The sequence below is a fragment of the Phyllostomus discolor genome, chromosome 14 (assembly GCF_004126475.2).
Source record: "Phyllostomus discolor isolate MPI-MPIP mPhyDis1 chromosome 14, mPhyDis1.pri.v3, whole genome shotgun sequence".
In the NCBI taxonomy this organism is placed as follows: Eukaryota; Metazoa; Chordata; class Mammalia; order Chiroptera; family Phyllostomidae; genus Phyllostomus; species Phyllostomus discolor.
The window spans coordinates 11,301,333-11,329,174 of NC_040916.2; the positions used below are offsets into that span (position 1 = coordinate 11,301,333).

General features: G+C 43.2%; 1 protein-coding gene, 1 long non-coding RNA gene and 1 pseudogene across 3 annotated transcripts; 1 reads left to right on the top strand and 2 right to left on the bottom strand.

The window, feature by feature from the left end:
• FLVCR1 (FLVCR heme transporter 1) lies at window positions 1-26,974 on the top strand. 2 transcript variants are annotated; one of them, XM_028530729.2, is made up of 10 exons: window positions 1-910; window positions 7,000-7,144; window positions 12,860-13,000; window positions 15,929-15,996; window positions 17,333-17,436; window positions 19,002-19,112; window positions 19,642-19,747; window positions 20,184-20,295; window positions 24,869-24,936; window positions 25,110-26,974. In XM_028530729.2, exons 1-10 carry the CDS (start codon window positions 173-175, stop codon window positions 25,182-25,184), a joined length of 1,668 nt encoding a protein of 555 aa, XP_028386530.1. In that variant the 5' UTR covers window positions 1-172; the 3' UTR covers window positions 25,185-26,974. The 2 variants fall into 2 exon arrangements, with proteins under 2 accessions (XP_028386530.1, XP_035871804.1); XM_036015911.1 differs by having other exon boundaries at window positions 24,869-25,132.
• LOC114511902 lies at window positions 4,726-6,083 on the bottom strand (annotated as a pseudogene).
• On the bottom strand, window positions 26,753-27,492 carry LOC118498255. Its single transcript, XR_004900782.1, has 2 exons — window positions 27,338-27,492; window positions 26,753-27,114 (listed from the first exon to the last, which is right to left on the bottom strand). It is a non-coding gene; the product is annotated as an uncharacterized LOC118498255 (long non-coding RNA).
• Window positions 27,493-27,842: the final 350 nt, after the last annotated feature.

A 27,842-nucleotide genomic window follows, 5' to 3' on the forward strand; every position in this document is an offset into this window, starting at 1 on the left:
GTCGTATTTTGTAGTGACACTCACACCCGGCCTCCCTCCGCCGGAGAAAGGGCCCTGGAGCAGTGTGGCAAGAAGTTGGGGTACAGGGAGGGCCTCGGGTGCTGGGCGGGGGCGCAGCGCGGGGTGGGGGAGGAGGCGGGGGGCGCGAGGCGGCACCCGCGAGCCCGGGGACATGGCGCGGCCGGACGACGAGGAGCGGGTGGCTGCAGCGCCAGGGCAGGCCCCTGCACAAGGATACCTGCCTGTCCCCGGGGCCTCGCCGGACGCGAAGATGGGCGCGGAGTCGCAGAGCGAGCCCGAAGCCTGCTGCCTGGCCCTGAATGGAGTCCCTCGGGACAGCCCCGCGGCTGCCTCGGGAGCCCTGGGCAGCCCGCGGGTTCAGCTGGCGCCAGAGGAGGAGACCCAGGTTCGGCTGCTGCCCACGGACCCCGGGAAGGAGACCCCAGGGGCCGAGGGCTCGCCGCTGCCCCGGACCGCGCTCTCCCCGCGGCGCTTTGTGGTGCTTCTGGTCTTCAGCTTGTACTCGCTGGTCAATGCCTTCCAGTGGATCCATTATAGTATCATCAGCAACGTCTTCGAGGGCTTCTACGGCGTCTCCTCGCTGCACATCGACTGGCTGTCCATGGTGTACATGCTGGCCTACGTGCCCCTCATCTTCCCGGCCACATGGCTGCTGGACACCCGAGGCCTGCGGCTCACCGCCATGCTGGGCTCCGGCCTCAACTGCCTGGGCGCCTGGATCAAGTGCGGCAGTGTGCAGCAGCATCTGTTCTGGGTCACCATGCTGGGCCAGTCCGTGTGCTCCGTGGCCCAGGTGTTCATCCTGGGCTTGCCCTCCCGCATCGCCTCAGTGTGGTTTGGGCCCAAAGAGGTGTCCACAGCGTGTGCCACCGCCGTGCTAGGCAATCAGGTAAGGACTAAGACGAGAGATGAAAATCGGATCCTTAAAGCACCAGATAAAGTCATAGGCCATGTGAGCTAGGCATGAGGATAGACCCCCAGGAGGCTTGTCCATAAATGGAGGAGATAGGAGACGGCCTTGGATTAAAGAGGGGTTTTGATCTATTTGTAAGGGTAGAACTTTGAAAACCAAAGTGAGCACCTAATCATCTTGCTTTGAGAATTACCCGTAAAATAATTAACTAAATTGGCCCCTGTATGCCTCACATCATAGGAAACTTGTCAGCACAGTAATGAGTGAGACTTGGGTGGGTATTATTTTTGTCACCCTCAGTATATTGCAGAAGAAGGGTGTTGGATTCTGGGACGTTTGTTCCCCTTTGAGTGATCAGTACGAACAGCCCTGTTTAATTTTGTGTAGTTGCAATGGGCAGAGTGCCTGGTACATAGCATTTATAGACACTTATAAACGACTCCTAAATAAATGTTCTAGTGATAAAGACCTCACAACGTTCCTAAGTCCAATTACCAATTTTTAACGATTAAGACAATGAAGACAAATCACAGATCTTGGAATCCATTGTAAAAGGGTGGCTTATGTTGCCAAGTCTCCAGAAGGGGCTTGCTAGTCTTTTCTAACAGGATAGGTCCAAATCCCATTAGCATTACTAGGAAGAATGTCTTGTGTGGTTTTTTATTTGCAGATTGATTCTTTTATTGTAATTTCAATTTTGCATATGGAGTCCTATGATATTTTATGTAAATTGTATTGAGCCATCCTTCAGCTTGAGAATCTAGTTACAAATGTGTATACCTAAACCTTCAGCTCTGTATATATATTGCTGCCTGTAACTATGTAACAAAAGAATGTTACTTTTTCCAGTCTAACACTTGTTTCAAGATCCCAATAAGATTCGTTTAGAATCCATAAAAAAGACAAACTCTACATGCTTACTGCTTTATATTTATTTCCTTTCTCTTAAAGTACAGAAGGGGTAGCTTGAATTATCGTTGTTGTGTGTCCAAAATAATTTGTGACCAATATCTTAGTTGTTTGCTTCTGGGTGCTTGGACTGTTTTCTTAAAGTATTTTCCATTTATAAAATTATATTCAAGATTAAGAATTCATTGAGCTTGACATTCATTATCAACTCCATTGCTGTGAATTATCTATTTCATGGGTAATGAATGAAAATCTTTACCTGTAGGCAGATTTCCCGCTAACACTCAGCACAACACCTCAGCCTGGATTGTGGAGTGATCATTTGTAATACTATCCAACATTATTCAGCACTCACTAAACCCTGTCACCATGGGGAGTCCTTCGCCTGCTTGCGTCATTTAACTTAATAATGTAAGGTAGGAACTGCTACTCTCCCCATTTGATAGATACAGAAGCTGAGACTTGAAGGGACAAAATTATTTTTCTAAAGCCACACAGCTATTTTGTGGCAGCATTCACACTCAAGTCTGTCTGACTCCTGAATCCTAGCTTGTAACTACCCTTCCAATACTGCCAGGTCTCCAACCTGAGATAAACTTTTAAAATGTAGACCAGGTCATGTCTTGACCCTGCTTTGAACTTGCCAATGATCTCCCATAGTACTTAAAACATAAAGTCTGCTTTGAATTACAAAACCTTACTAATCTGTCTTCTTTGGTTCCTTAAACAATACTAAACTTGCATTTTGCAGAAGCACCTTTGCAGAAACATCCCCTCTACCTGGAATGTTCTCTCTCCCAGGATGACATTATTACATCCTTTTTGTGGCTGAGCTCTCCGTTTGAGTTCCCTTCAAATATCATTCAGTGGCAATTCTGGACAGTCCCATTTAGAGTTGCCAGTCACTTAGGACATGATTATACCTTAATTCTCCATGTGGTGCCTGATAAATATATAAACTGTCTGATACATTTATATGTTTATGTTTGTATGTTAATACTTCTTTATTACCCAGGTCCCATCCCCACCATTAGACTGTAAATTTTGTGAAATTAGGCACGAGGTCTGAACATACACAATTGCATCACCAGCATTTATTACAGTGCCTGGCACACTGTAGATTCTCTATAAATTTTGTTGAATAGTATATGAATGAGTTTCAGACTCATGTAGATACTAGCCAGCTGGATAGTTCTACTTGGATATCCCACCAATCAAAATTGACTATGTCTCCTAGCTCATCTCTCCTCATGTGTACTGCGGCTCTCAGCTTTGGCCACCTGCAGCCTGCTAACTGGCCTTTCTGTCTGCAGCTCTCGCTCCCTCCCTCTGTTCTCCATCTTCACCCAGTGAGGTCCTTCTAACAGCAGATCTTCTGGAGACTCCCCTGCAGTAGACTTTACCCCTAGGATAAAATTAAAACTGTGTTGTGACAATGTGTGACCTCCAGCTCGGCCTCCTGCCCACTCCTCAGTTTCACCTCTCTCCATACCACCCCCCATCCCATTCTCACATTCATAGCTTCTCTGCTCTGAGGGAAACTGTGCTCTTCTTGTAATTTCCACAAGGTCATGTTCTCCCCTTCCTTTGGACACTGTGTTCCCTTGGCTGGGAACACTTCTTCACTTGGCTTTCTCCAATTTCTTTAAATTTTTTTTAATCCCCATCTGAGGATATGTTTATTGACTTTAGAGAGAGGAACTGAGGGTGGGGGAGAGAGAGAAACATCAGTGTAAAAGAGACATCCATCAGCCGCCCCTGTACATGCCTGAACTGGGCATCAAACCCACAACCTGGTTATGTGTCCTGGCTGGGAATTGAACCTGCAGCCTTTTGGTGCACAGAACAATCTACCCAACAGAGCCACTTGGCCAAAAAACAAAACAAAACAACAATTTCTTATTCAGAACTTTGTTCCATCAGAAACTTTTCCTGAACTTCAGGTCGATCCAAGGTGCCCCTCCAAAGCACTGTCTTGGCTCGGGTGACCGTATGTTCCAGTTTGCCCGGGATAGTGCAGGTGCCCACTGTTGTCCTGCGTAACTACTCCCAGGATCCCTTTCGGTCTGAATAGTGTTCTTGTTTGGTTCATAAATTGCTTGATCTTCCCAGTCTTGTCACCTCACCCTCTCCATCCCAGTATTATACTCACCACACACTCTCTTGTGTGTCTGAGTGTAGGGTTCTTTTGTTTGTCTAATACATCTGAACAGAATGTATATATGAAGAACTGAGACACGAGAAAGCATCGGTTCAACACTAACAAATCTCTAAGAATTAGGATTTGGAGAAGGTGGAGATTACCTAGATATTCTAAAGAACTGGAAACTGCAACTAAAATCTGCTGATAAAATCCCTATTAACGCTTAAAAAGACTTTTAGTAAGACTCTCTATGATTTTTATTAGACTAGGGAGCCTCCACTGGCTGCCTTAGGGTTCCTCATGCAAACACAAATTAGGGGATTCCTAGGACTGGTCCCCATGTCTTTACATGTCCTCCCCACCCCCACCCCACCCCTAGCTTCTTCATGAAGCGGGTCTCCATCCCATAACTGGGAAGAGGATGTGAATCATCCCACAGGCATCTGTCTTCCAGTGCCACCCTCAGGGATACCAGGTCTCCGTGTGTTCTAGGACACCATGTCACACACTGTTAGGCTGCACTTTTATGCTAGCCACATTAAACAATGACTGACAAGGAAGAAATATTGTTTTGCTTTTTAAATTATGTATTCAACCCACTTGGTGTTATTGCAAAAGGGGCGACACTTTTCTTCATTTATCAGGGACAGAAGTTAGACATTAACTTCAAAAAAAATCAGCAAATGGTTAACAGAGTTCCTTGAAAGTCGGTAACGTCTGGAGTGCATCCTAGAGAGGAGGAGGGGCAAGTCGGGTCCCGCCCACTTTCATGAGTTTCACCAAATACCGAACCCACTCAAGGGCGGAGAGAAAAGGCAACTTTCAAAACGGAGCGTTTATTAAGTGAGGTACTTGCTACGCTCCTTCCTAAGGGCACCAGGTGGGGAGCATGTTTTCTCAACTAGATGTCGGAGGTGAAATGTGGAATCACTCCATCTTCCCCCCCTAAAGGGCTGTCCCATGCTTAAGGAACTTTTTTTAAAAATGACTAAATAAAAACAAACCCTACACACACTTTTCCCATCTACCTCCCAAGAAAAAGAAAGATAGATAAAACCAGATGCCCCTGATCACTCTCCGGAGGGAACCCGGGAGCAGCTTCAATGACCCGAAGTAGTCCGTTACAGAGTCATCACAAGCACCCTTGCTTTTAAACAAACAAACAACATATTTTCTGAACAACAACAACTAGGACTGGTCACTTTTCTGGCAGTACACAATTACCCAAAATTAAGTAGTATTGAGAGGCAGAAAGGGACCACGTCCCCGGGCCTTGTTTCGCGCAAGTGCACATGGGTAGGTAGGTGCCGTGCTTTTGTCATTCCTGCAAAAATGAATTTTAATGTTTAGTCTTGAGTTTGGTTTAAACATTGCTCTTACTGTGATGCTGACACCTGCTGTGCAGGAAGGGCTCTGGAGAGATGCTCACAGCAGCACACACCTGCGGCCCTTCTTCGGTCGTGGAGGCTCCAGGGCAGCCAGTGTTGCTTTGTCAAGTGCATTCTCTAGGCCTTGCTGTGTGAGTGCAGAGCACGACACATACTTGGCAGCCTGCAGATAGATCACCGGCCAGCTTTTTGGCAGTCTCTGGGGTGACAGGCTTCTGTTTGCTCTTGGCAACTTTCTCAATAGTTGAGGGTCATCTCTGAATCAATTTGGGTCCCAACAAGCAAGATAGAAGTCTTCTGACAGTGCTGAGTTATCTCAGGCACCCACTTTTCTTTCACCTTTTCAAATGAGGACGGGAGGGCACTGAAAAACAGGCTGAAATACACCTGTGTGCGGATAACTCAGTGGTCGTAATCTGCCATAAGCCTCTTGCCCTGCAGTATCACGAAGTCCTCGAGAGTATGGCTGGCCACCAGTCATAACTGTGACAGAATAGTTGTCAGAAACAGTCGGTTCATACTCAGATGGAAAGTTGTTTGTTGCATAGGTGTCAGGAGGTGTGCTTTGCCAACAGCACCATTGCCCACGACAATGCACTTAATTGTCTGCATTGCTGAAACCGTTTTCTATCCACTTTAAATATTTCAAATCCGATGATGCCCTCAGCCTCTCCGCAGGGCGTTCCTCACCACACTCTCCTGTAATTATCTGTTTGTCTCTGTCCTGCTTTTGGTAAGGGAGCAAATGAAACAGCTGTTAAATGTCATCTCTGCCTTCCTTTCCTTTTTGTAACCTATTTCGGGCCCTTGCTCTTCACTTCCATCACCCAAAGAATCTAATATCTCACTCCACTGGGCCTCCTTTAACACTTTGCTTTTATTTCTCTCGTTGTGATTATCATCATATTCAGCCTCCTATTTTCCTTCCTCATGTGGAATCCACATACAAAAAAGAAGCCATTCTGAAGTGTGCGGTTCCGTGGCGTTTCCTGTGTTCACAGGGTTGTGCAGTCATCAGCTCCGTCTAGTCCAGATCATTCTCATCCACCCTCGGGGAAGACCCCGTGCCCACTAAGCAGTCCTTCTTCATTCCCCCTTCCTTCAGCCCCCGGCCATCGGCTGACTTGCTGCCTCTCTCTGGATTCACCTACGCTAGACATTTCCTCTGAATGGAGTCGTACAGTATGTGAACTTCTGCGTCTGGCTTCTTTCCCTTAGAAGTGCACCTCGTGTACGCTACCTGACCTCCTTGTGTTGTGTTAACTGGCAGTATGTACCTTTGTCTCTCCTAATGTTGCGGAAAATAACTCACACGCAGGGGAGATGGTGGAGCAGGATCCTTTATTACGCACTCGCGGGCTCAGAGGGGTAAAATTCCCAAATCCCGAGCAATGAGCTCAAGCTGGAGTTTCTTTTATATGCGTGTTACACAGGCAGAAGGAGGAGGAGAAAGGAGTGCAGCTGCTAAAATGGGAGTTAGTGTACAACCTTGAGATAACTGCTTATCTGGGAAACGGCTACTGCCTGAGAAGGGCTGCTGGTCGGCTCCTACCTAAGAATAGCTATTGCTCAGCTATGTCCTGTTACACTAATAACAGCTATTAACAGGACTGTTTATTTTACAGCTCGGAACTGCGGTTGGTTTTTTGCTGCCACCAGTTTTAGTGCCCAACACACTGAATAACACAGATCTTTTGGCTCGTAATATCAGTACCATGTTTTATGGAACATCAGCTGTCGCCACACTTTTATTTGTTTTAACAGTGATTGGTAAGTGAATTATTTTCCCTAAAGCTTAAGTAGATAAATGCATGACAAACATGTGAAAAAAAAAGTAACCAATCCTTTGTGTTGCTATCCTTTGTGAAGATTTGTGTTGCTATCTCAAGTGCTGTTTGCTTGTTTCATTCTTGCTGTGTCACTGCCTTGCTTGGTAAGGAATGCTCTAGCCCTAGGGCTCTGTGATGGTCCATCTATTTAATGTTGTAAAGTGTTTGAAGACTAATTCACCCCATTAGTCCCCCTACTAACTCTTCCTCCCTGATCAGTGTCAGTTTCAAACACATTACCCGCCTCCTCTTTGCATATGCTTCTATGTGATCTGCATTTTGTGCTAACCCAGCGGGGAGCAAGTTCTGGTCAATGCTTCGAAATGATGCACACAGGCAACAGCCTTCCTTTTAATGACAAACCCTTCCGAGGACCCTCAGTTTAACAAGTAACTGGATCTGGAAATGTCGCCCAGTGAATGATCCTGGGCAGTGGCAAGCTGTTCAGCAGAATTTCAAACTGTGGCGATCATCTACTTGTTAGGCCCCCCGCCAAGCACTGCTGCCACCAGCCGTCCCTGGGTCCTCGTCCCTGAGTCCTCGTCGGGGCCTGTCTCTTGAAGCAGTCAGTCCAAACCAGCGGCAAGCTGCCATCATCAGTTTGGAAGAAGGTTTGGGAAGGTCTGCTTTTTAAAGTTTATTTTTAATGGGAAACAGTTTTGATTTCACAGAAAAGGATTTAAGAATACAGCTGCTGACTGAGTTAGGACACTGCCCCTTAGGCACTCAGTAGATCTTTTTTTTTTTTAAGATTTTATTTATTTATTTTTAGAGAGGGAAGGGAGGGAGATAGAGAGAGAGAAACATCAATGTGCAGTTGCTGGGGGCCGTGGCCTGCAACCCAGGCATGTGCCCTGACTGGGAATCGAACCTGCGATGCTTTGGTTCGCAGCCTGCGCTCAATCCTCTGAGCTACACCAGCCAGGGCAGCACTCAGTAGATCTTAATTTGAAGAGGAAAGTTACTTCAAAGTCGAAAGGCCATCTTTTAGTCATTACAATTTACAATTAAATTGGGGTTTTTAATTTACATATTAATTTTTACCATGGCTATAATAGTAATGAAAAATTCAAGTGTTATGCTCTCCAGATAAGAAATCCTCAGTTTTCAAAGAGACATACGCCAAGACTGTAGAGAGTTTGGATAGAGACTGCCTTTACAGATGAACTCTGGGACCCAGGTGCAGGAAGCTCAGCCCACACCTTAATTTCCCTTAAGACAATGAACAGAGTCTTTTCTTGGTAGCATGAAACGTATTCTGACACATGCAGCCTACTTATGGTTGGTTTTGTGTTTCAGGGAGTGACTGGCATATTCGCTGTGCGCAGACGACTTGAAAAAGGCCAAATTACCCCTGCACTATTTTAGCAGTTTCAAAAGGAAGTTTTAAAGGAAATCTATATTTTTAAAAAGCAAACTCTCATTTTTCTGATGGCCATATTTGATTTGCTAGGTGAAGTACAGTTCATATGTATTTTGCATTAATAGGCCTTTTATGCAGTAGGGATTATAAAAATATAAAATTCTCTTTCTTTGATTGCTTATAAATCTTCACATAAATTCTGGTTTTCCTTTTTTTTTTTAATTGTCTTCAATTGTCTCTTTGAAAGAAGTGACAGAGTAATGGATTGCTTATAAGATATCTATGATGCAAAATTATTATATACATGCTCAAATGTGTTCAAACATGTATGTGAGATGCTACAAATAGAAGATTTTTACCTGTTAAGGGAGGAGGAGAAAAAAATGATAATAGACGTGACCATTGGCATATCACCCTGTGTTATTTGAGAAATTAAGAGAACTATTTATGTACATAATTACTTATTTACGTACTCATGGCTTGTGAGTAGACAGTGGAAACAGAAATGCAGGTGGGGAGAATGGAAAAATTGGACTGGAAATGGAATAGGAGAGCAAGGGCTTATTGTCAGTTTTTGCTCATGACCTGTACTTTTAATTTTATGATACCAAGTGTAGTAGAAAAGTAAGGTAATGTACAGTTGTGATGTGAGTCTTAGGCTGAAAATTGTGACATTTAAATTAAAAATTTTCCTGTTTCCTTATATCCAAATATTTCCTATTGAGGAAAATTTGGGTTATTTAAAAGTCTTTACTGAAAGGTCCTTAATTATTGAAAGACAGTCCTACTTTCCTCTCAGTTCTGCCCACGAATACTGCTTTGGGAGCCCACCAAATCTTACAAAATAGTGTAGGTTGCTGGTGTTTCCAGCAATGCGCCATACACTGACCTGGCGCACCCAGCCCTCTTCCTAAAACGCTCTCTTGAGGGTTCAGGCCATGCACTGCTCTTGCCCTCCCTCACGGAGCTGGGGGACCACCCCCCTGGCACTTCTGGGAATTAGCACAAGCCTTCCACCGAATTGGCACCACCACCCCGTTCTTCCTGGGAGGACTCTGTTATGGCTGACATTCGATTGTTTGACAGGTGCCAACCGTGCCTGCAAGCACGCTGGCCCTTTACCTCACTGAGCCCTGACAGCCCCGTGAGGGTGACACTGTTACCATCATTCCTGTTTTATAGACGAGGAAACTGGGCACAGAATTCCAGAAAGTGTAACCTCCCCAGGGTCACAGCTACTAAATACCAGAGATTAAGTCTGAGCCTAGGCAACCTAACTCCATATGGAAAATGTCATATATGAAAATACATCACTTTAATTTTTACTTACTCTTCTTTTTTGTTGTTCCCATTGCAATTGTGGTGTCAGTGGCTGTTGTATTTGCAAACTCCACAGCAGAGCAGCACAGTAACCGAAGTGTGCCGGTTAAAACCCTCACCTTCACTGCGCACTGAAGTGAGTGGGTGGCAGAAAACAGGAGTACTGGAATCAGAGTATCTCTGTTAAATCTCTTAAACATGTGAGCATATCCATGTGTGCACAGTTTTACTTTTGATTCTTATAGGCAGGATATTTATATATGAGCTGCTATTGTAAACTTTTCACAGAAATACATTTTACTTCTTTTGTAAGAATTTCAGGCCCCTGAGATAAATTTAGTCTCTGATCTTTACAAATAAAAAAAAAATTGAAAATTGCACTGCAACAATTAAAATAACATTTTTAAAAATTACTAAAAAAAATAAAAGAAAGTAAAAGGAAAAAAGTGTATTTTGTGTAGCACTCAATAATTATAAAATTCTTTTACATGTATCATATAATCCACATGATAGCTTGGTTATTCCAATTTTTTGGATGAGGGAGCGACAGTCAAAGACAGGAACTGACTTCTTCAGAGGTGGAGCCAGGATTCAAATGCATATTTGTCTTATAATAAGTTAATATGTTTAATATCTGCTTGAATCGCCCAGGGACAAATAATGAAACTGAAAAATAGAGTTATTATCTAATTTCAAAAAGAAGAAGTGGTCCCACGGAGACGATTAGCTGGTTCATCATGGGAGAGGAAGTTTGAATGTGGTGCCCGGAATCCTTTGGCTTCTCTGCATGCCTGTTGCCCGGGGTGGGAAATTACTTTAACGGTTCATTCTTTTATTGGCACAAGTTTTTGGTGGGGAGAAGAGAGAGAGTAAGACAGCAATTGTTTTTCAGTTTCAAAGAATAAGGAAAAAGCCATATTTCATTCTTGGAAAATGCAGTACGACTTAAACAGGACTTTGTTCCTTTTTTCTTTACTTTCATATAGAGTTTAACCCAACTTTATTGCATTGTGTAGCTGGTCGATACAGGCCTGATTTCATCTGAGAGGGCAGTTGGCTGCCTGAAACAAAAAGATAACACTTGTATTCGGACAATTAATCTAGTGGAGTTAAAGCTATTAAGGATTGTTTTTATTTTGCATGTGAGTTCAGAACTGAGCCACTTAGACTCATTTTACCATAGTAAAACCTGAGACGTAAGACTCTACCTAAATATTCATGACTACCTTGAATAACGCTTTTACATTCTGAAACTTTGTTTTACAGCTGTGTGAGTTCTCTATTATCAATATTAATAAACAGAGGTATCTCCTATCTTAACTAGGCCACTTGCAGGAAAGGACAGCAGCCGTCCTCCGCAGTGCCAGGAGCAGATAGGGCGAGAGGAAGAGGAGGAATTGCGGCCACTTAAAGTTTTTATGTCTACCAGTCCTCCAATGTAAGGATGTTAAAAAGTAAATATTTATGAGTTGTGTCTCCTCTTGAATTAATTCAGACACCTGTAAAAGTAGAAGTCTGTTTTAGTTATGGCATAATTAATCCATGTTATGGTGAATAAAGAACTTTATTTTATTCTTTCGAGAGAATTCGAGAACTACAGTATTATATAGAAGTTTTAAGGATGATTTCTTTGACAGTGATTTTCAAACCTGGCTGAGTGTTGATAGCATTTAGAGAACTTTGTGTTTAATACAGATTCTCAGTTTCTGTCCTGGAAGTTCTGATTCATTGAGTCTTGGATAGACTCTTAAAGTCTGTATTATTTTTCAAGTTCTACATGATTTTGATTGACAGCCAGGCTCATTAAATTTAGCCTACTTTTGAACTACAAAGCAGGCCTTCCTTGTTGGAAGAAACAGCCACTATTAAAAGAGGAGGAAGTTCTGATCTTTTAGAAAATATTACTTTTTTCTGAATCCATTTTCCTTCTTTTTTTGGTTTTTGAATTTACCTTATTTCATTGATTCTAAAGTGTACATTTTTAAATGAAGTCTCTGAAATTGAAATGTTTTTAATAATCAATGGCCTGTCATGGTGGCGATTGAGACATGATTATGTGAAAACCTACTGATAACCTGGCAAGATCACTGAGTGCCAGCATCAGACCATCTAGATTTCATGAGGTAAAGAATTTCCCATTTGTTTTAGTTTCAATTTTCGAGTCAGTACGAAAGCTAGATTTTAATTTCCGATGTAGCAAATGTTAGCAGTTCATCTCTCCTATGAAGGAAGTAGTCTTGACTTCGGGCCAGCCAAACCCTGCAGAAACCTCTCCTTAGTCATCTGTTGCAGGAAGTGTGTAGAACCTTCCTCCCCAGCACAAGGGCGGTCTCTCAACGGCTGGCTGAGAAGCCTATCTCTAACCCTGTAGACGGGCTGTGCTAATGAGCCTTGCAGAACCGGAAACCATCCCACTTCATGCCTCTCAGCTGTGCCCCTAGCTCTTCTGTGTGCAGCTACAGGGAGTCAGCAAGAAGGACCAGCTCTGCTCCCAGCATGCACCTGGACCTTTTCATTTCTACAGGTGTGCTTGGATAGATAACATTTATACCAGATTTCAGAAGAAGTAGTTGCTACCTCAAGACAATCCTCTACAAGTTCAATAACGTATTGGCTGCTCTTATCTGATGTCACCTCTAATTATAGATTGAACTAAATGTAGCAGTAAATTGGCGAATACTTAACAGAATAAAAATTAATCTTGCTTAACTAAAAAGAAAATAATCAGTGGGCGAGGTTGTGATATAGTATTAATGATTTCTCAGGGCTTTTGTTTGTTTGTTTTGCAGTTTCAAATGGGCCAGATCTTGGTTTTAGTCAGTTTCACTGCCAAACTAGCCATCACTTAGAAGTTAGTGAAAGATGAAAGGCCTCACTCTTGGACTTTCACTGCCTCTTTAAACTTAAAAGGAATTTAGTGTGCTCGCTAAGGCAGATACATTTGTTTAAGTATCTTTTCTCGTATGTTTCCAGCATTCAAAGAAAAACCTAACTGTCCGCCCAGTCAGGCCCAAGCAGCCCTCCAAGATGCCCCACCTGGCGAGTACTCCTATAAGAAATCAATAAGGAACCTGTTCAAAAACATTCCTTTTGTCCTTCTACTGATCACTTATGGTAAGTGTTTCCTTCTGTCCTCCTTGATGTCTGTATAAACCTTTGAGCATTGTAGATTCTTTTCATTGAATGCAGTGGCTTGAGCTTTAATTAACGAGGATTGTTAGCTCTATAAAAATAGTAACAAGAGTCCTAAACTTAAATTTTGAACTCAAAGCAAAAAAACTTCAGGATGGGTTTCCTTACATGTTTTTAAAATAAGTAGACCTCAAATAGGGAAGTATTGTCTTCTTCTGTGGGTTCTCATGGGTATTTTAGGTCCTTTCTGAACTATAGTTAATGGTGGCTGCTGTGAACATGTGGGAAATGCCACCAGTCGTTTTGTGTGACCCGTGCAGACGGATGTCGGTCCAGACTACTTGATTCAAACTAGACATTAAGGAGGTCACCGTGACCAGTTCTAACTTTAAAAAATTCTCCCCCTAGCTGGCGTAGCTCAGTGGATTGAGCACGGGCTGTGAACCAAAGTGTCTCAGGTTCGATTCCCAGCCAGGGTACATGCCTGGGTTGCAGGCCATGACCCTCAGCAACCGCACATTGATGTCTCTCCCTCTCTCTCTCTCTCTCTCTCTCTCTCTCTCTGTCTCTTTCTTTCTCCCTCCCTTCCCTCTCTAAAAATAAATAAATAAAATCTATTAAAAAAATTCTCATCCTTCCAGATCTTTTAGGATGGCTGGCAGGTACTCATTTTCACTCTGTAGCTTTGACTACAGACACCAACTCACTTGGTTTGCTTCGGAGATTTCTGACAGTTTATGCTTTGTTTCTTACATCAGTGCTGTTATATCAGCCACCGGCACCCCCTATATCTGTCTTACTTGCCTTCAGAAATGGCTCTCTGCTGTCTTCTTGACATTTTGTGGGAGGGTACGCCCTAGTATATAGCTGCTTTATAGCTTGTAACAAATTATGCCCTGACTTAAACTCTCAGTCTTTTACCAGGATTAATTCCTTTATATTTTACTGGAAATAGTTAAATGCAAAGGTATTACATTTAATCTAATGGATATTTATGTGCCCACCATCACTCAACTTGAACACTTATCGTCACTTCGTCATTCTTACTCTCTCTCCTCTCCTTTTTCCCTGGAATATTTTAAAGCAAATCCCAGGTGTTACAGCACCTTATTGTTAAATACTTCAGCATACCAAGTTCCTTTTCTTAATTTTGCTGTTTGCCTCCACTGGTTAGCTTGAATCTAAAGCTACTAATTAGGAAGTAGAGTGGTTCACTATCATCTGTTAGAGCAAATTCGTTTCTTTAGCCTGTCATTTAAGGTGGCTTTTCTCCACTCTTCGTTTCCCTCTCAGTTTCTCAATACAAAATTCTCTTTCAGCCAAGTTTATAACCAATCTTCTGTCTCACGCACACACAAATCTGCCTCCACATGCACTTGTATACTGTTAATTCTGGTCTCTAACTGTGTGCCAGTATTTCTTGTACTGGAAATGTGCTCCTTTTTTCTCAAGCAGTTCTACCAGAGCTAGCTTCCCAGTTACCTCAGTCATTGTTCATTTTGTTATTTATTCATGTATTGATATCACCAATGGTGCCCTGGATGCTGTGTGAGCCAGGAAGAGGAATGATACATGATCTCTGTTCTGAAGGAACTATAATTCAGTTGGGGAGATAGTAGAAACATCTGAAAAGTAAACAGCAGTGTAAGGGATATTTATCAAAAGGTAACAACACAAGAGAAGTTGCACAGCAGGTACGTGCTTAAAGGCACACGCTTCCATGATCACCGGAAGTGGAAAGTGGAAAACGTCACTTTTGCTCCCTTTAAAGACATATGGCCATTCCGTTAAGTGCCTGGAAAGAGAAAAACTAGAATACTTGTCAACAACTCTAACGACTAGATGGGGATCGGGGTTACCTCTGGGGAAGAACAGGAGAGAAGGGTGAGATTAGGGCAGGTCTGAAAATGAAATCTGAAGCAAAGATGGCAAAGTGTTTGTGTTTGAAAAAGCTGGGTGAAGAGCAAGAGTGTTTGCTAAGTTATTCTCTGTACTATTTTGTATACTTGAAATATTTAGTAATAAAAAGAGAGAGAAATAATAAACTCCAGTTTCAACTAAGTTAAGGGACTCACTTGAAGTCACACATCGTGTGCAAGGAAAAACCAGGACTCAAGCCTCGTCAGGCTTCCTGATAACCAGCTGTTTTTATTTTTCTCTTTTTAAGCATTCTTAATTAATCTTGTCTTACTAATTGCTGTGCAAGTCTTGCTGCAGGGCTGAGATCTCCGAGGCAGGGTTTCTGTCTCGCTCAGTAGCTCGAGTGCTCTGTGGGTGCTCAGTGACCAAGCTGTGGCTTCATTGCCTTCCACAGTGTTGTGTGTGGGGGGTTATGGTTTGTGGTTGTGGTATATCAGTGTGTACGTAACAATGGAGAATGCACTGATAGGATGCTCCTATCGTAATCTCTAGTAAGTTAAGTGTTACTTGTATCAGTCCACAACCTGAAAGGGAACGGCAGGAGTTCTTCATTTTTTCTGTCAAATGAGAAATATATTATCGTATTTTGCCAAGTATAATGCACCCCTGTGTATAATGCACACCCACATTTTCATCCCAAACTTTCAGGAAAAAATCTTTTGTTTAAATTTTCTAATTCAATTTTTTATTCATTTATATTTAGATACTTGTTCTTTGCATTATAAGGGAATTTTAGCATTTATTTTTGAACATATTATGGTATAAGAAATTTCATGTAACAAACAATTACAGAACACAAGAAAAGATAGAAGGTATTTCAGGTATTACCCATGTATAATGTGCATCCTTATTTTTCCCTAAAGAATTGGGGCAAAAATGTGCATTATACATGGCAAAATATGACGTATTTTCACAATTGTCATAGAGGACTCCATAGCACTTTATGAATTAGTAAATGGTACATTTACAGTTTTCTGCTTATTATTGTAGGTATCATGACTGGAGCATTTTATTCAGTTTCAACATTATTAAATCAGATGATACTGACATATCATGAGGTAAGCTTCTGACTATATTGTGTTGCTTGCCTGCCCAAGAATTTTTCTTTAGCAGTGGTATTCCAGTTAGATGACCATAAGATTAAAGATTTAGGACCTTGTTGCTGTAAATGATTTATATTTGTTTTAATTGAGAATACATTTGCCCTGGCTGGTGTAGCTCAGTGGATTGAGCGGGGGCTGTGAACCAAAGTATCGCAGGTTCGATTCTCAGTCAGGGCACATGCCTGGGTTGCAGGCCACGGCCACTAGCAACTGCACATTGATGTTTCTCTCTCTCTCTCTCTTTCTCCCTCCCTTCCCTCTCTAAAAATAAATAAATAAAATCTTTAAAAAAAAAGAATACATTTAATGCAGTTTGTAAAACATACAAAATGGAAAGCAGAAAATATTATAGCTTTGACAATGCCTGTTTTCTTTTTATTCTTTAAAAAAATGTATTTTATTCCTACGTGAGGACATGCCCACTGATGTTAGAGAGAGGGCAAAGGAGGGAGAGAGAGGGAGAAAAATGTCAGCGTGAGAGAGAAGCATCGATGGCCCCTCCTGCACGCACCCTGACTGCAGCCCAGGCATGTGACCTGACCGGGAATCGAACCCATGACCTTTCGGTTTACAGGACAACACACTAACCAACTGAGCCACACCAGTCAGGGCTCTACTATTCTTTTTTAAAGAAATTTTGTGATTGGTTAAATGGAAAAAGACAAAAATTTTAAGGAAAACCAACACAAACATAAAGAAGTAAATATCAAGCTCCAACCTCTCTTTGCCTTTGAAAGGAGAGAGCGGTTGTAATATGTAAAGGCTGTCAGATTAACCTCCTTTTCAGCATCTGTGACTGACTTAAGAATTCTAACTAAAATCATTGTACTTCTTCTTGTGGAGAGTCAAGAAAATTTTCCTTTAAAATAATTTATCGATTGATTTTTAGAGAGAGAGAGAGAGAGATGAGAAACATTGATCTATAGTCCCACTTATTTACACACTCATGGTTTCTTCTTGCGTGTGCCCTGACCTGGGACTGAACCTTGACCTTGGTGTACCGGGTCAACCCTCCAACTAACTGAAATATCCGGCCAGGGCAAGAGAAGTTTCCTTTTGATTTCTCCATATTTTAGAGTATGTCCCCCTGATTTTAGAATACAATAGAATGTCCTTTACATGTGCTTTACCTTCCCCCGCCCCCATCCTAAAACACATACTGAATCTTCCTGTTATATTGTATGCTTGATCATATCTAATTAATTCCATTGGCTGTGTGAAGGTATGAGAACGTGAAGGATGTCTTTGAATTAGAAGTGTCTGATTAACTTCTCATGAAAATTCTTTTAAGGGAGAAGAGGTGAATGCTGGGAAGATTGGGCTAACACTAGTGGTAGCCGGAATGGTGGGCTCCATTCTTTGCGGCTTATGGCTGGATTATACCAAAACATACAGGTAAGCGAAAGTAGATAAATGTATGGTGTGCAATCCAGGGTATTTTGGTTGTAAAGAAAGCTTTGCTTTTTATTTTAAAAAATGTTAAAAGTGTTATTACTACCAGACTCAGATTCTAGGCACGCTTAGGTTCCTTTCTCTTCTGAACGTTTGTGTAGCCTGTATCTTGTCTTACTCTGTTGGTCATATTTGTTCAACTTTGAGAACTCACATACATTATGAACCTCGTTCACCTCCAGTAACACCCTTACATACCACTTCTATTCTAAAAAAACGTCCTTTCTGAGAAACATTTAACTCTGACAGAAATTTTTTTACTGCTCTTTTCTCATGTTGTGAGCTTAAAAACAAATAGAAAGTTGTTCTTTCCTATCAGATTATTATTATTGAACATAAGTATTATTGTGGCAAAAAGTTTTGACTAACATGCCCTCAACTGTAGCACCACTTAACTGTAACACGACACATAATACGAGAACACTATTAATCGTATGTCTGTATGAAGTCAGCACAATGCTGATACAGAAGAAAAAGTGAGTAGCACCACCTGGAGGCTGAAAGGGGCTTCAGGGGCAGCGTCGGTTGTGCTGGGCCTTAAAAAACATCGCTACAGGCTTTTTAATAGACAGAAACTTTCCATCTGCTTCGGAGGAATGCATGAAGGAATGAATGAAACTGAGGTGAATAAATGGAACAAATAAAATGTGCAACTGTGTCCTATGCACATTCAAGGCCCAAGCTATGTTGAATACCTTCATCCAAAGCCTTTGAAATTGCCTGTGACCTTGAAGTCCTGGAGGTAGTTCTCCTGTGGTTGAAGGTTGTGTTGCTGCAGCTTCACCATCATGAAACGGGGCTAGAGTGAAACCCACTGAATTTATAGATGAAGGGGAGTGTGTGAAGGGTTAAATTTATTAACAGTTTTCGATCCATTATGTAATCAGAAGACTCGAGAGGCGTTGAGACGTGTTCTCTGTGGCCCTGGCCGACTTCTCAGGCTAGCTGCGGCTGCACACCACGCTCTCAGCTAGGAACTGTGGCGAACGGCATACGGTCGCTGTCCTTAAGGCACTTGTGGTCTAAATGCGAAAAACAAGGCGTTCACGTGTGAAAAATTAAATAATAACATTACGGACTAAAATAGTTGTCAGAATTCCAATAGGCGTCAAGTGCCACTTACGCGTAGAGTAAAATGATAAGGGAACTCAGAAGAAAGAAACAACAGTATACGCTTCAATGGTTAGGAAAGGCATTTTAGAAAAGGTGGAATTTAGTCTGAGTCCTGAAATACGGATAGGGAACCATCCCCTTTGGAGACATAGAAATGGTTTTATCCGTGTGGATGTTCCTCCCTGCGTGAGCAGGAGACGTGGCGTGGGCTTTGTCGTCGGCCGCTGTCGAAGTCGAAGCTTGGAGCCCACGCTTTGGTGGAAATATGTTGCATACATAATGGAAACCTAATCTTGAAAACCACAGTATTTATTGCTGTGTGGACAGAGCAGTAGCTGACCACATGGTTTTTATGTTTCTGACATAATCCTAACAGTTTTTTTGTTTTGTTCTAGACAGACTACTCTGTTAGTTTACATTCTGTCTTTCTGTGGAATGATCACGTTTACCTTCACCCTGGACCTCGGACACATCGTCCTCGTGTTTGTCACCGCAGGGGTGCTTGGGTAAGTGTCTGCGTGCTGTAAGGGGATGGTGGCATGCGGTTGTGATCCTGAAGTGCTGTTACCGTATTTTTTAATTTTTCAAGTTCATCCAAGGCTTCTTTAACACTTTAAAAGATTCACCGTGTGCATATAAATGTGCAATTCTCTAGAAATGCAAAAAATAATTTTTAATTACTTTTTAAATACTATTTTTTAAAATTTAAATAAGTTAAAATTATTTTTTGGTTTATGTGGGTGAAAAACGGATAAGCCTTACTTAGTCCCAGTAACTTTATTTAGTTAGAAAGACAAATGATTCGGAAAACTAGCAGTACTTTTTTCTCAGAAAAAAAATTAGAAGCTGTTCTCCTTCTCAGTTCTCGTGACTTTGGACTGCCTGATGAACGATGGTGCCTTACTTGCTTGCATACATCAACTTCAGAACATTCCCTTATTTGATCGTTAGAATAGGCCTGAGAAGTATAATGATCGCCTCAGTATGTGTTACCGTCCTTCTGCTCATTTTGTAACTCTGGGTTTGTTTTCCTAGTTTCTTCATGACTGGTTACCTCCCCTTGGGCTTTGAATTTGCTGTTGAAATCACTTACCCCGAATCTGAGGGCACTTCGTCGGGTCTTCTTAATGCTGCTGCGCAGGTAACCCTCTGTCGCCCCTCTGCCTGAGACAATTTGTTCACCGAATACTCGAGTGGATAGATAATGAGTTTGCCCTAGATTTTGTTTTGAAATTCCACCTTTCAATGAATATTTCTAGAAGGCAAATCAAATGAATACAAGAGCTAAGGAAAGTTCTGGGGAAAACATGATATTTCTTTTTAAAAAGCGGCCCTGGCTGGCGTGGCTGCAGTGCATTGAGCACTGGCCTGCCGACCGAAAGGTCACTGGTTCGATTCCCAGTCAGGGCACATGCCTGGATTGCAGGTCAGATCTTTGGTTGGGGGGCTTTGCAAGCAACAAATCGATGTTTCTCTCCCTCTCTTTCTCCCTACCTTGCCCTCTCTCTAAAAATAAATAAACAAAATCTTTTTTTTTAAAGTGAACTTCATAAAGTAATTCTCTTATTTTATTTTAGATATTTGGAATTTTGTTCACACTGGCTCAAGGAAAGCTCACATCAGACTACAGCCCTAAGGCAGGAAACATTTTCCTCTCTGTTTGGATGTTTGTGGGGATCGTTTTAACAGGTACACACGCATATTGATTCCGAATGGCTTGGCAGGACTCAAGGAGAAAATGAGATAAAAAGCAGGATATTACTTGTTTCCTTTCAGGGATATGAATCTGTTCATTTATCTTTCGGGTTTCAAATTCAAGACGATTGCTAGGCATAGAAAACAAAGCTGCTGTAACAAAAGGCATTCACAAGCTGGAGTGGGCGATACCCAGCCTTCAGTGCTGATTCTGTTACTCCCTAGCTGCGTGACTTTAGACAAGTGACTCAAACTTTCAGATCCTCCTTTCCTCCCTCATGATAGGGTGTTTAAAAGCCTGCCTTAGAGGGCTCTCCGTGAAGGCCAGCGAAGGTGATTCAGGAAAAGCTCCAAGCACAGTATATGACACCAAGGACACGCCTTGTCGCGTTAGCTGTTACCCTGATGTGGCGGCAGAGGGCGGTGAAGGGACGGGCGTGGGGCGTGGTTAGCCGGTTCTTGCTCTTCTCGGGTGTAATCAGAGCAGACGTGAGCAGGAGCGTGAATCTTGCCCGACCTCCAGAGAAAGAGCCCGTTGAGGAACTCGCGTCAATCGTTTGTCCAGGCGCGCAGTGCGAAACTGGGCTTAGAGGCACCATGTGTCCGGTAGTGCTCTCTGGCCCAGCCTGGCTCCTGCTGTAATTCTCACTTCATTCATTTCTCTCTGCCCCCCTTGACCAACACGAGAGACAGAATCCGGCAGAAAGACGTGAATCAAGGCTTCTTTTCATGGTTATTGAGTGCCTGGTCATTCGTTTGGAAGCCCCCCACATGGAATCTTACCAGCAGTCAGCAGGCACTTTGGAAGTACACAGCCAGCGAAGGCCGCTGTCAGTCACGTACTATGTTGAACGACAGCGACCGCCCCGCGCCCTCCAAGGAAAACATCCTGCAGGGCATCTGAGCTGTTGCCTCCTGACAGATGTGGTCATTTGGGTTCAGATAAAATCTTACAAAAATTACCTAAAGAAACAAAAGCATATCCTACTTTGAGGGAGCCTTTCCCCTGTTCTCTTCAGTTAGTAAAGTAAAACATACAAAACTGTGAGACATGTAATACAGTAACCATCATAGGTAATTTCACATTGGTTCTTAATCTCCAGGGAAGTAACATTTGCCTATTTATTTAATAGACACTATTTGTGCTATTGTGGACCCGAAAAAGAACCATTTTGAGCTCTGTGTTCACCTTATTTGTATGGTCAGATTAATAAATGTCAATTCAAATATTTTCAAGTCTAGAAAACTAGTGAAGTTAATTAAAAAGCTTTAAAATAGCTTTGCATGGATGATTCTGCCATCTAAAAAATGCTAAGTCATTTGTCTCACATACTGTGAATATTTTGCTGAGAGAGTGTGATGGATTTTATATCCAGCGCTCATCTGTGAGCACAGGGAAGAGGGCTGGGAAGTTCCTGAGGTGTGGTGAAGGCGGCGCCTTTTCTTTCTGCGTTTCCCCCCCGAGGGTTGCTGGGCGTTCCTGCTCTGACCCAGGAATCAGCATGTGGGTGCAGCGCACTTTGCTTTCCAGCAGTGACAGCTCTCTGTACAGCACGTTATCTGTCTGTAGCCCGTTTGCATCTGTTGAAAACAGCAGGCGATAATGCCATTCATCATGTTTCTGAATTCTATAATTAGCATTAATGATAGAGAAATACGTTTTCTTCCTATTAAAAAAATACGTGAGTAGCCTCTTTGATCTGGCAAATCGTACACCACTGCAGAGCTGCCCAGTCGGTGGCGGTCACTGCTGAATTTAAAGCTCGTGTTTTAACATCTCCTGCTTTTAAACGTGATCTCATTACACGCCAGCACCAGTTTCTTCAAAGTCATTTAAATGCATTTAGGAAAGCCATATTTACGTGTCCAGTTACTCAGTATAAATATCTGAATTTCTAAACCACTGGCATCAGCAACAGAGCAGAATCAAAAGGGGCAGTGCGGATTTCAAAGGAAGCATAGGCTAACTTTTACAACACCAATATTACTTTCGTCTTTTATTTTCACTTTGCTTTATGACTACTTAGGTTAGTTAACTACCCACAAGCTTTTAGCTCCTTTTCTTATTTTACACTCTCGTTGAGCAGTCTGTGGCATTAACTACCACTTATGCACAAACCTGTGCCTCCACATCGCAATTAAAATGCCAATGGCTGAAGATAAAGAGAGAACCTTAAAAGCAGCAAGAGAGAAGCAATCGGTTACCTACAGGGGAATTCCCATAAGACTGTCAGCTGATTTCTTAAAAGAAACTTTGCAGGCTAGAAGGGATTGGCAGGAAATATTAAAAGTTGTGAAAAGCAGGGACCTACAACCAAGATTGCTCTACCCAGCAAAGCTGTCATTTAGAATGGAAGGGCAAATAAAGAGCTTCCCAGACAAGAGAAAACTAACTAAAGGGGTTCATCATTACCAAACCATTATTATATGAAATGTTAAAGGGACTTATCTAAGAAAAAGATCAAAACCATGACCAATAAAATGGTAATAAATATGTATCCATCAACAATTGAATCTAAAAAGAAAAAACCTAAGCAAACAAGAACGGAGACAGAATCGTGGATAGAGAGAGTGGTTTCATGGTTGCCAGATGGGAGGTGGGGGAATGGGTGTAGAGGTGAGGGGATGAAGAAGTACAAACAGGTAGTTACAGAATAGCCATGGGGATGTAAAGGACAGTGTAGGAAAGGGAGTAGCCAAAGAACTTATACATACACATGACTTAAGGCCATGAACAATGGTGTGGGGATGGCCGAGGGAGTGGGGGGTGCTGGGTGGAGGGGAGCAATGGGGGAAGAATTGGGACAACTAATAGGATACTCAATAAAATATAATTTATAAAAGAACTTTGTAAACACTAAAAAACAATCTGTGCCTCTGGACCCTGACCGCTCGCACACTTCAGACCATGTCCGTCCTGCATTTATCTCTAGATCTGGATGCTCCGTGGTGTGTTGTGCTCAGCCTGTCCGGGACTGAACTCACCACCTTTCTGCCACATGGGTTCCTCCTGGGTTTCTAGTTTCAGAGACTAGGACCACTGTCCACATCCATTCACTTGCCCAAACGAGAAAATTCAAAAGTCACTGTTTCCTTTCTCTTCTTCTGTCTTCATATTCTCTGTGTGTGTTTGTGTTATTGAGCATTTAAGCGGCATTTTACCTGCTTTATGGCCATTTTTCATATTCTATCAAACCACCAACTCTCACTGGTTCTGTTCTAAAGCATCTCCGAAATGCGTCCCTTTGTTTACATTTCTCACTCAGGCGACTCAGGTCCCAGAAGAATTAAAGCCTCTTAACTGACCTTCCTGCCTCTAGTCTTGTTGCCAATAGCTACCCTCCATGTAGCTGCCAGATTGAGCTCCCTAACATATAGCCCTGTTACTACTCCAAAAGTTCCTGCATGTGCCAGACGCTTCAAAAGGCCAGTGTTCAAATTGTCAGAGTTTGCAGTAAGGAAAGGTTCCTTGACGGAGAAGGCGCCAGCTGGAGAAGATGGGGGTGGGGGGCCTTAGAGCTGCCTCAACGCCACCTTAAGAGAGCCAGCCCAGAAGTCAGGCTGCCTTCAGTCAAGGGGAGGGAGAGTGGGCGGGGCAAGAAGTGACTGGCCACCCCAGACACCCGGGGGCCAGAAGGGATCCCGGGAAGAGCCAGGAATCTCTAAATCTCTGTTCCCTGTCCGTTGCTCTTGAGGCTCCTGAAAATCCTTGATAAACGATTATTATTTTGTACACACGTCCTCACCTCCTCTGAGAGTCACCCCCCTGGCAAGGGGCCATTCTTCCAAAAACTCAAGCCTCAAGCAGAATGTCTCTAATGATTAGCAGATCTATAGGAGCAAATATTTGTCTGAAGGCTGTGGGGAAATGCAGGCCAGAGGTAAGGTAGAGACTGAGGGCCAGCGCTTCACTCGGTCACTCTGTCACAGGCCGACAGTGTCCTCCCCTCTCAGGTGCAGTGTGAGCAACACCTGCCAGCCCGGCCTCTTCTCCAGGCCTCCCTCAGTGACCCCTGGCACCCTTCGTGCCGGGAACAGGCTGTGGGCTTCCTGTCCCCACGTCTTCACATAGGCTGCATTCGCCGGCCCAGGTGCCTCCCTCTCTCCTGTGCTGGACAAGCTCCTACTCATTGTTCAAGTTGCAATCCAAATATGTCTCCTCTGGCAAGCCGTCCCGGATTTCCTTTGGCTAACACAGCATTTTTTCCTCCCATGCTCCCACTCCCCCACATGCAAAGCTGAGGTATTGCGGTTATTGTAATTGTTACAGTTGTTTGGGAGTCAGTATTTCCCTAGATTGGAGGGTGAGTTAGGGAAGGAACTGCACTGTTCATCTTTGTATCCTTATTTCCTAGCATCCTGCATTTGCTCACTGACTAATGCCTTCCTAATGAAGTTAATGGCTTAGGGAGGCACTGTTATCTTTTTCAGACTACATGGATGCTGTTGTATACTATGGCACTGTGCGTGCTAAATTTGACGACGCCAGAAAAGACTTAGCAGCGCTTAGAGAAAAGTATGTTCGTGAACACCCTGTGGTAACTCTCTTGATGCTTCTCTGTTTCAGCGTTAATCAAGTCCGATCTGAGAAGACACAATATAAATATAGGAATTACAAATGGCAATATTAAAGCTGTAAGTACTAAATATTTTTACGATCATACTGTTGAGAAATGTGTGCACGGAATAAGTGTGAAACCAATCTATCTGCTCAGCTCGATTTTGATTCCTGAGCCCACTGCTATTGATTCCTCCCATGGCATCGGCAGACGCTGTGAATGTGCTTTATCTTCTGATTCTTTCTACAGGTCCCGGTAGAGAGTCCCACAGAGCAAGAATCAAAAGCTGCTATGCTGTTCGAGCAGTCAGAATCAGCGATTTGAGGTGGAAGGGAGCGGTAGTGTCACGTGATAATGAGCACATTATCACGGTTTTTAAGTGACGGGAGATGAGCACTGACTTGTACTGTGTGGCCCGGAAATGCAGTCCCCGTGTTTGGTTCCTTGTTACCTTAAGCAATATTTTATTTAGAGTGCTTTTGTTTACATCATCTTAACACTACCGTTTCCCTAACAAGCGTCCCATTTTGCATCTCAGATGGTCGACCTGAAAGTAAGCTTCTTGACATTTCTTGGTCAACAGGACATGGTTTTCTCTTTTTGTAGAAAACGGAAGTCTTGATGGCTTTCTCTCATAATCGCGTGGAGGTCTGATCCTGTTCAGTCACCTAAGAGCATAGTTTGTAAGAATGTCCGGGAGAACCATGTGCACTGTGTGCTCCTGACCCGCTCGCTCCCTGTGCCCCTGTGGGAGCCCCCCCACCCCGACCTCCGTGCGATGCGGTGTGGCAACACGCTGCTTCCGGTCGGTGCTGGGACAGGGCTTCCAGACAGCTGCTATGACTGGCCTGTCTCTTGTATTCTCGTTACAATGCGCTTTGTAACAGGTACGGTCAGTGGCCATAGAATCCGTTCGGTGCGGTCAGCTCCGGTCTCCTGTCTGATGAGGCCGAGGAGCCAGACACGCCGTGATCCTGAGTTCTCTGCTGTGCCTTCCTTCATGGCAGACGTGGTAGCACTGTGTTTTTTCACTCTAGTGTGAGACAGAAGTTTTGTACCTGTTGGCTTTTTCACTTGTTCCTTTTTTTTTTTTTTTTTTTGGTGCAGTATATAACTTTCTAGTAGGAAAATGCCATGCTCTGTGTTACTGGCTTTTCCATCACTCCTTGTGTCACATAGTATACTTTCACCTTGAGGAGTCCTGAGATAAGGAACTCTCCGCTCCGCCTGGGCGTTCCGACTCCGTGGGGACCTCTTCAAGTGCTGTGCGTCCTCCTTCTCCCGTGTCATTTTTGTGACCCTTCTCCTCTGAGAACTACGGCCCCGGGCGCGTGCTCCCTCCATGTGTCGAGAGAGGGGCCCCTTGTCCTCACCGCAGACTGCACAGTGTCCACCCTACAGGGACAGTCCACTCTGTCACACGCTCAGGGTACGCAGACCAGGACCAAATGTGTCTCCACAGTGCCTACCTCTGCCTGCTGTTTACAGTGCGAATTTAAATGTTGTTGGCGTTCTGATTCTCAGAGCTGATGCGGGAACATGGTCTTCAGAGTAATGACGTTTGAACAGCCATAGTACTTACGTGATGTCCACACTCACAGCAAGAGCCAATCAGGGACACCCTTGGTGCCTCGGAAGGGAGTGACACCTCTGATCTGGGCACAGCGCTCCATTGCTTCTCCCTGAAACTCAGCATCGTCTGTCACCAACCCAATAGCCCCTCACGTGGAAGCTTCCCCGGTGGCCGTGTCATCAGAACAACTTTACTGGGAACCGTGAGCTCCCGGTCCACGCCCTGGATCTGTTTCTAGCTGTCCCTGTCACTTTCTGGGCAGCATTTCCTTCCTCCATGGAAGGAATGAATGTGTTCGGTGTGACCTCAAAGGTCTTTATAAAGTTTTAGATGCCATTCACCTGGGGTGGACCAAATCACGGCACCAGAGGAACTCAGATACAGTGGAGACGGTCCCTAGGCAATTGGGATAAACCACCGTGGTCATTACTCTGTGGACATAGGGAGTATAAAATCTGCTTTTAGCCTTTTAATTCAGTTGCTGGTAGCTCAGGCAGAGTATGCTGACTCATTACCTTCCTTAGCTGTTGACGGCACAGGTTTTATGGCCAAAAATATATTTTAAGGTCCCTCCTGTAAATGATTGTTTTTATTTTTAAACTGCCAGTGTTGTTTAACATAATCATGTAGTTGTTGAATTCCTGAGGTTTGGAACAAATTACAGATAAAAATTGGAATACTCTGTTTTGTTTTTGTTTTTTAATTTTTTTTTTAAGATTTTATTTAATTATTTTTAGAGAGGGAAGGGAGAGAGATAGAGAGAGAGAGAGAAACATCAATGTGCGGTTGCTGGGGGTTATGGCCTGCAACCCAGGCATGTACCCTGGCTGGGAATCGAACCTGGGACACTTTGGTTCCCAGCCCGCACTCCATCCACTGAGCTACGCCAGCCAGGGCGGAATACTCTGTTTTGAAAGCGTATGTATATATACGTCATGGGTATTTTTCCTTGTTGATCAATAGAATGAAATATGATATGGTAAAATGCAAAATGAATTGATAATTTTTCTGTATTCTTAGTTAAAGTTGTCTGTGATATGTCAGACAAGAACGTCATATAATTCTGTGTCGTATCTTTGGGAAATGGAGTTGAGTAACTGACACTTGTAAAAATTTTAACCAAATGATTCCAGAAAGAAACCAGATGTTTTCAACAGCTGTTGTGTTGATAAATGTTGCAAATGCAGCTTTTGCTTTTTGGGAATGTAGGGAAATGTCTTTAAAACTCTGTCATGTGTAAACTCAGAGTATTGTTGGGAGAATCTTGGTCTACCTTAAGTCATTCTTCATGTTCTAATTTTTTAAAAGATTTTATATATTTATTTTTAGAGAGAAGGGAAGGGAGGGGGAAAGAGAAGGGAACATCAATGTGTGGTTGCCTCTTACACACCCCCTACTGGGGACATGGC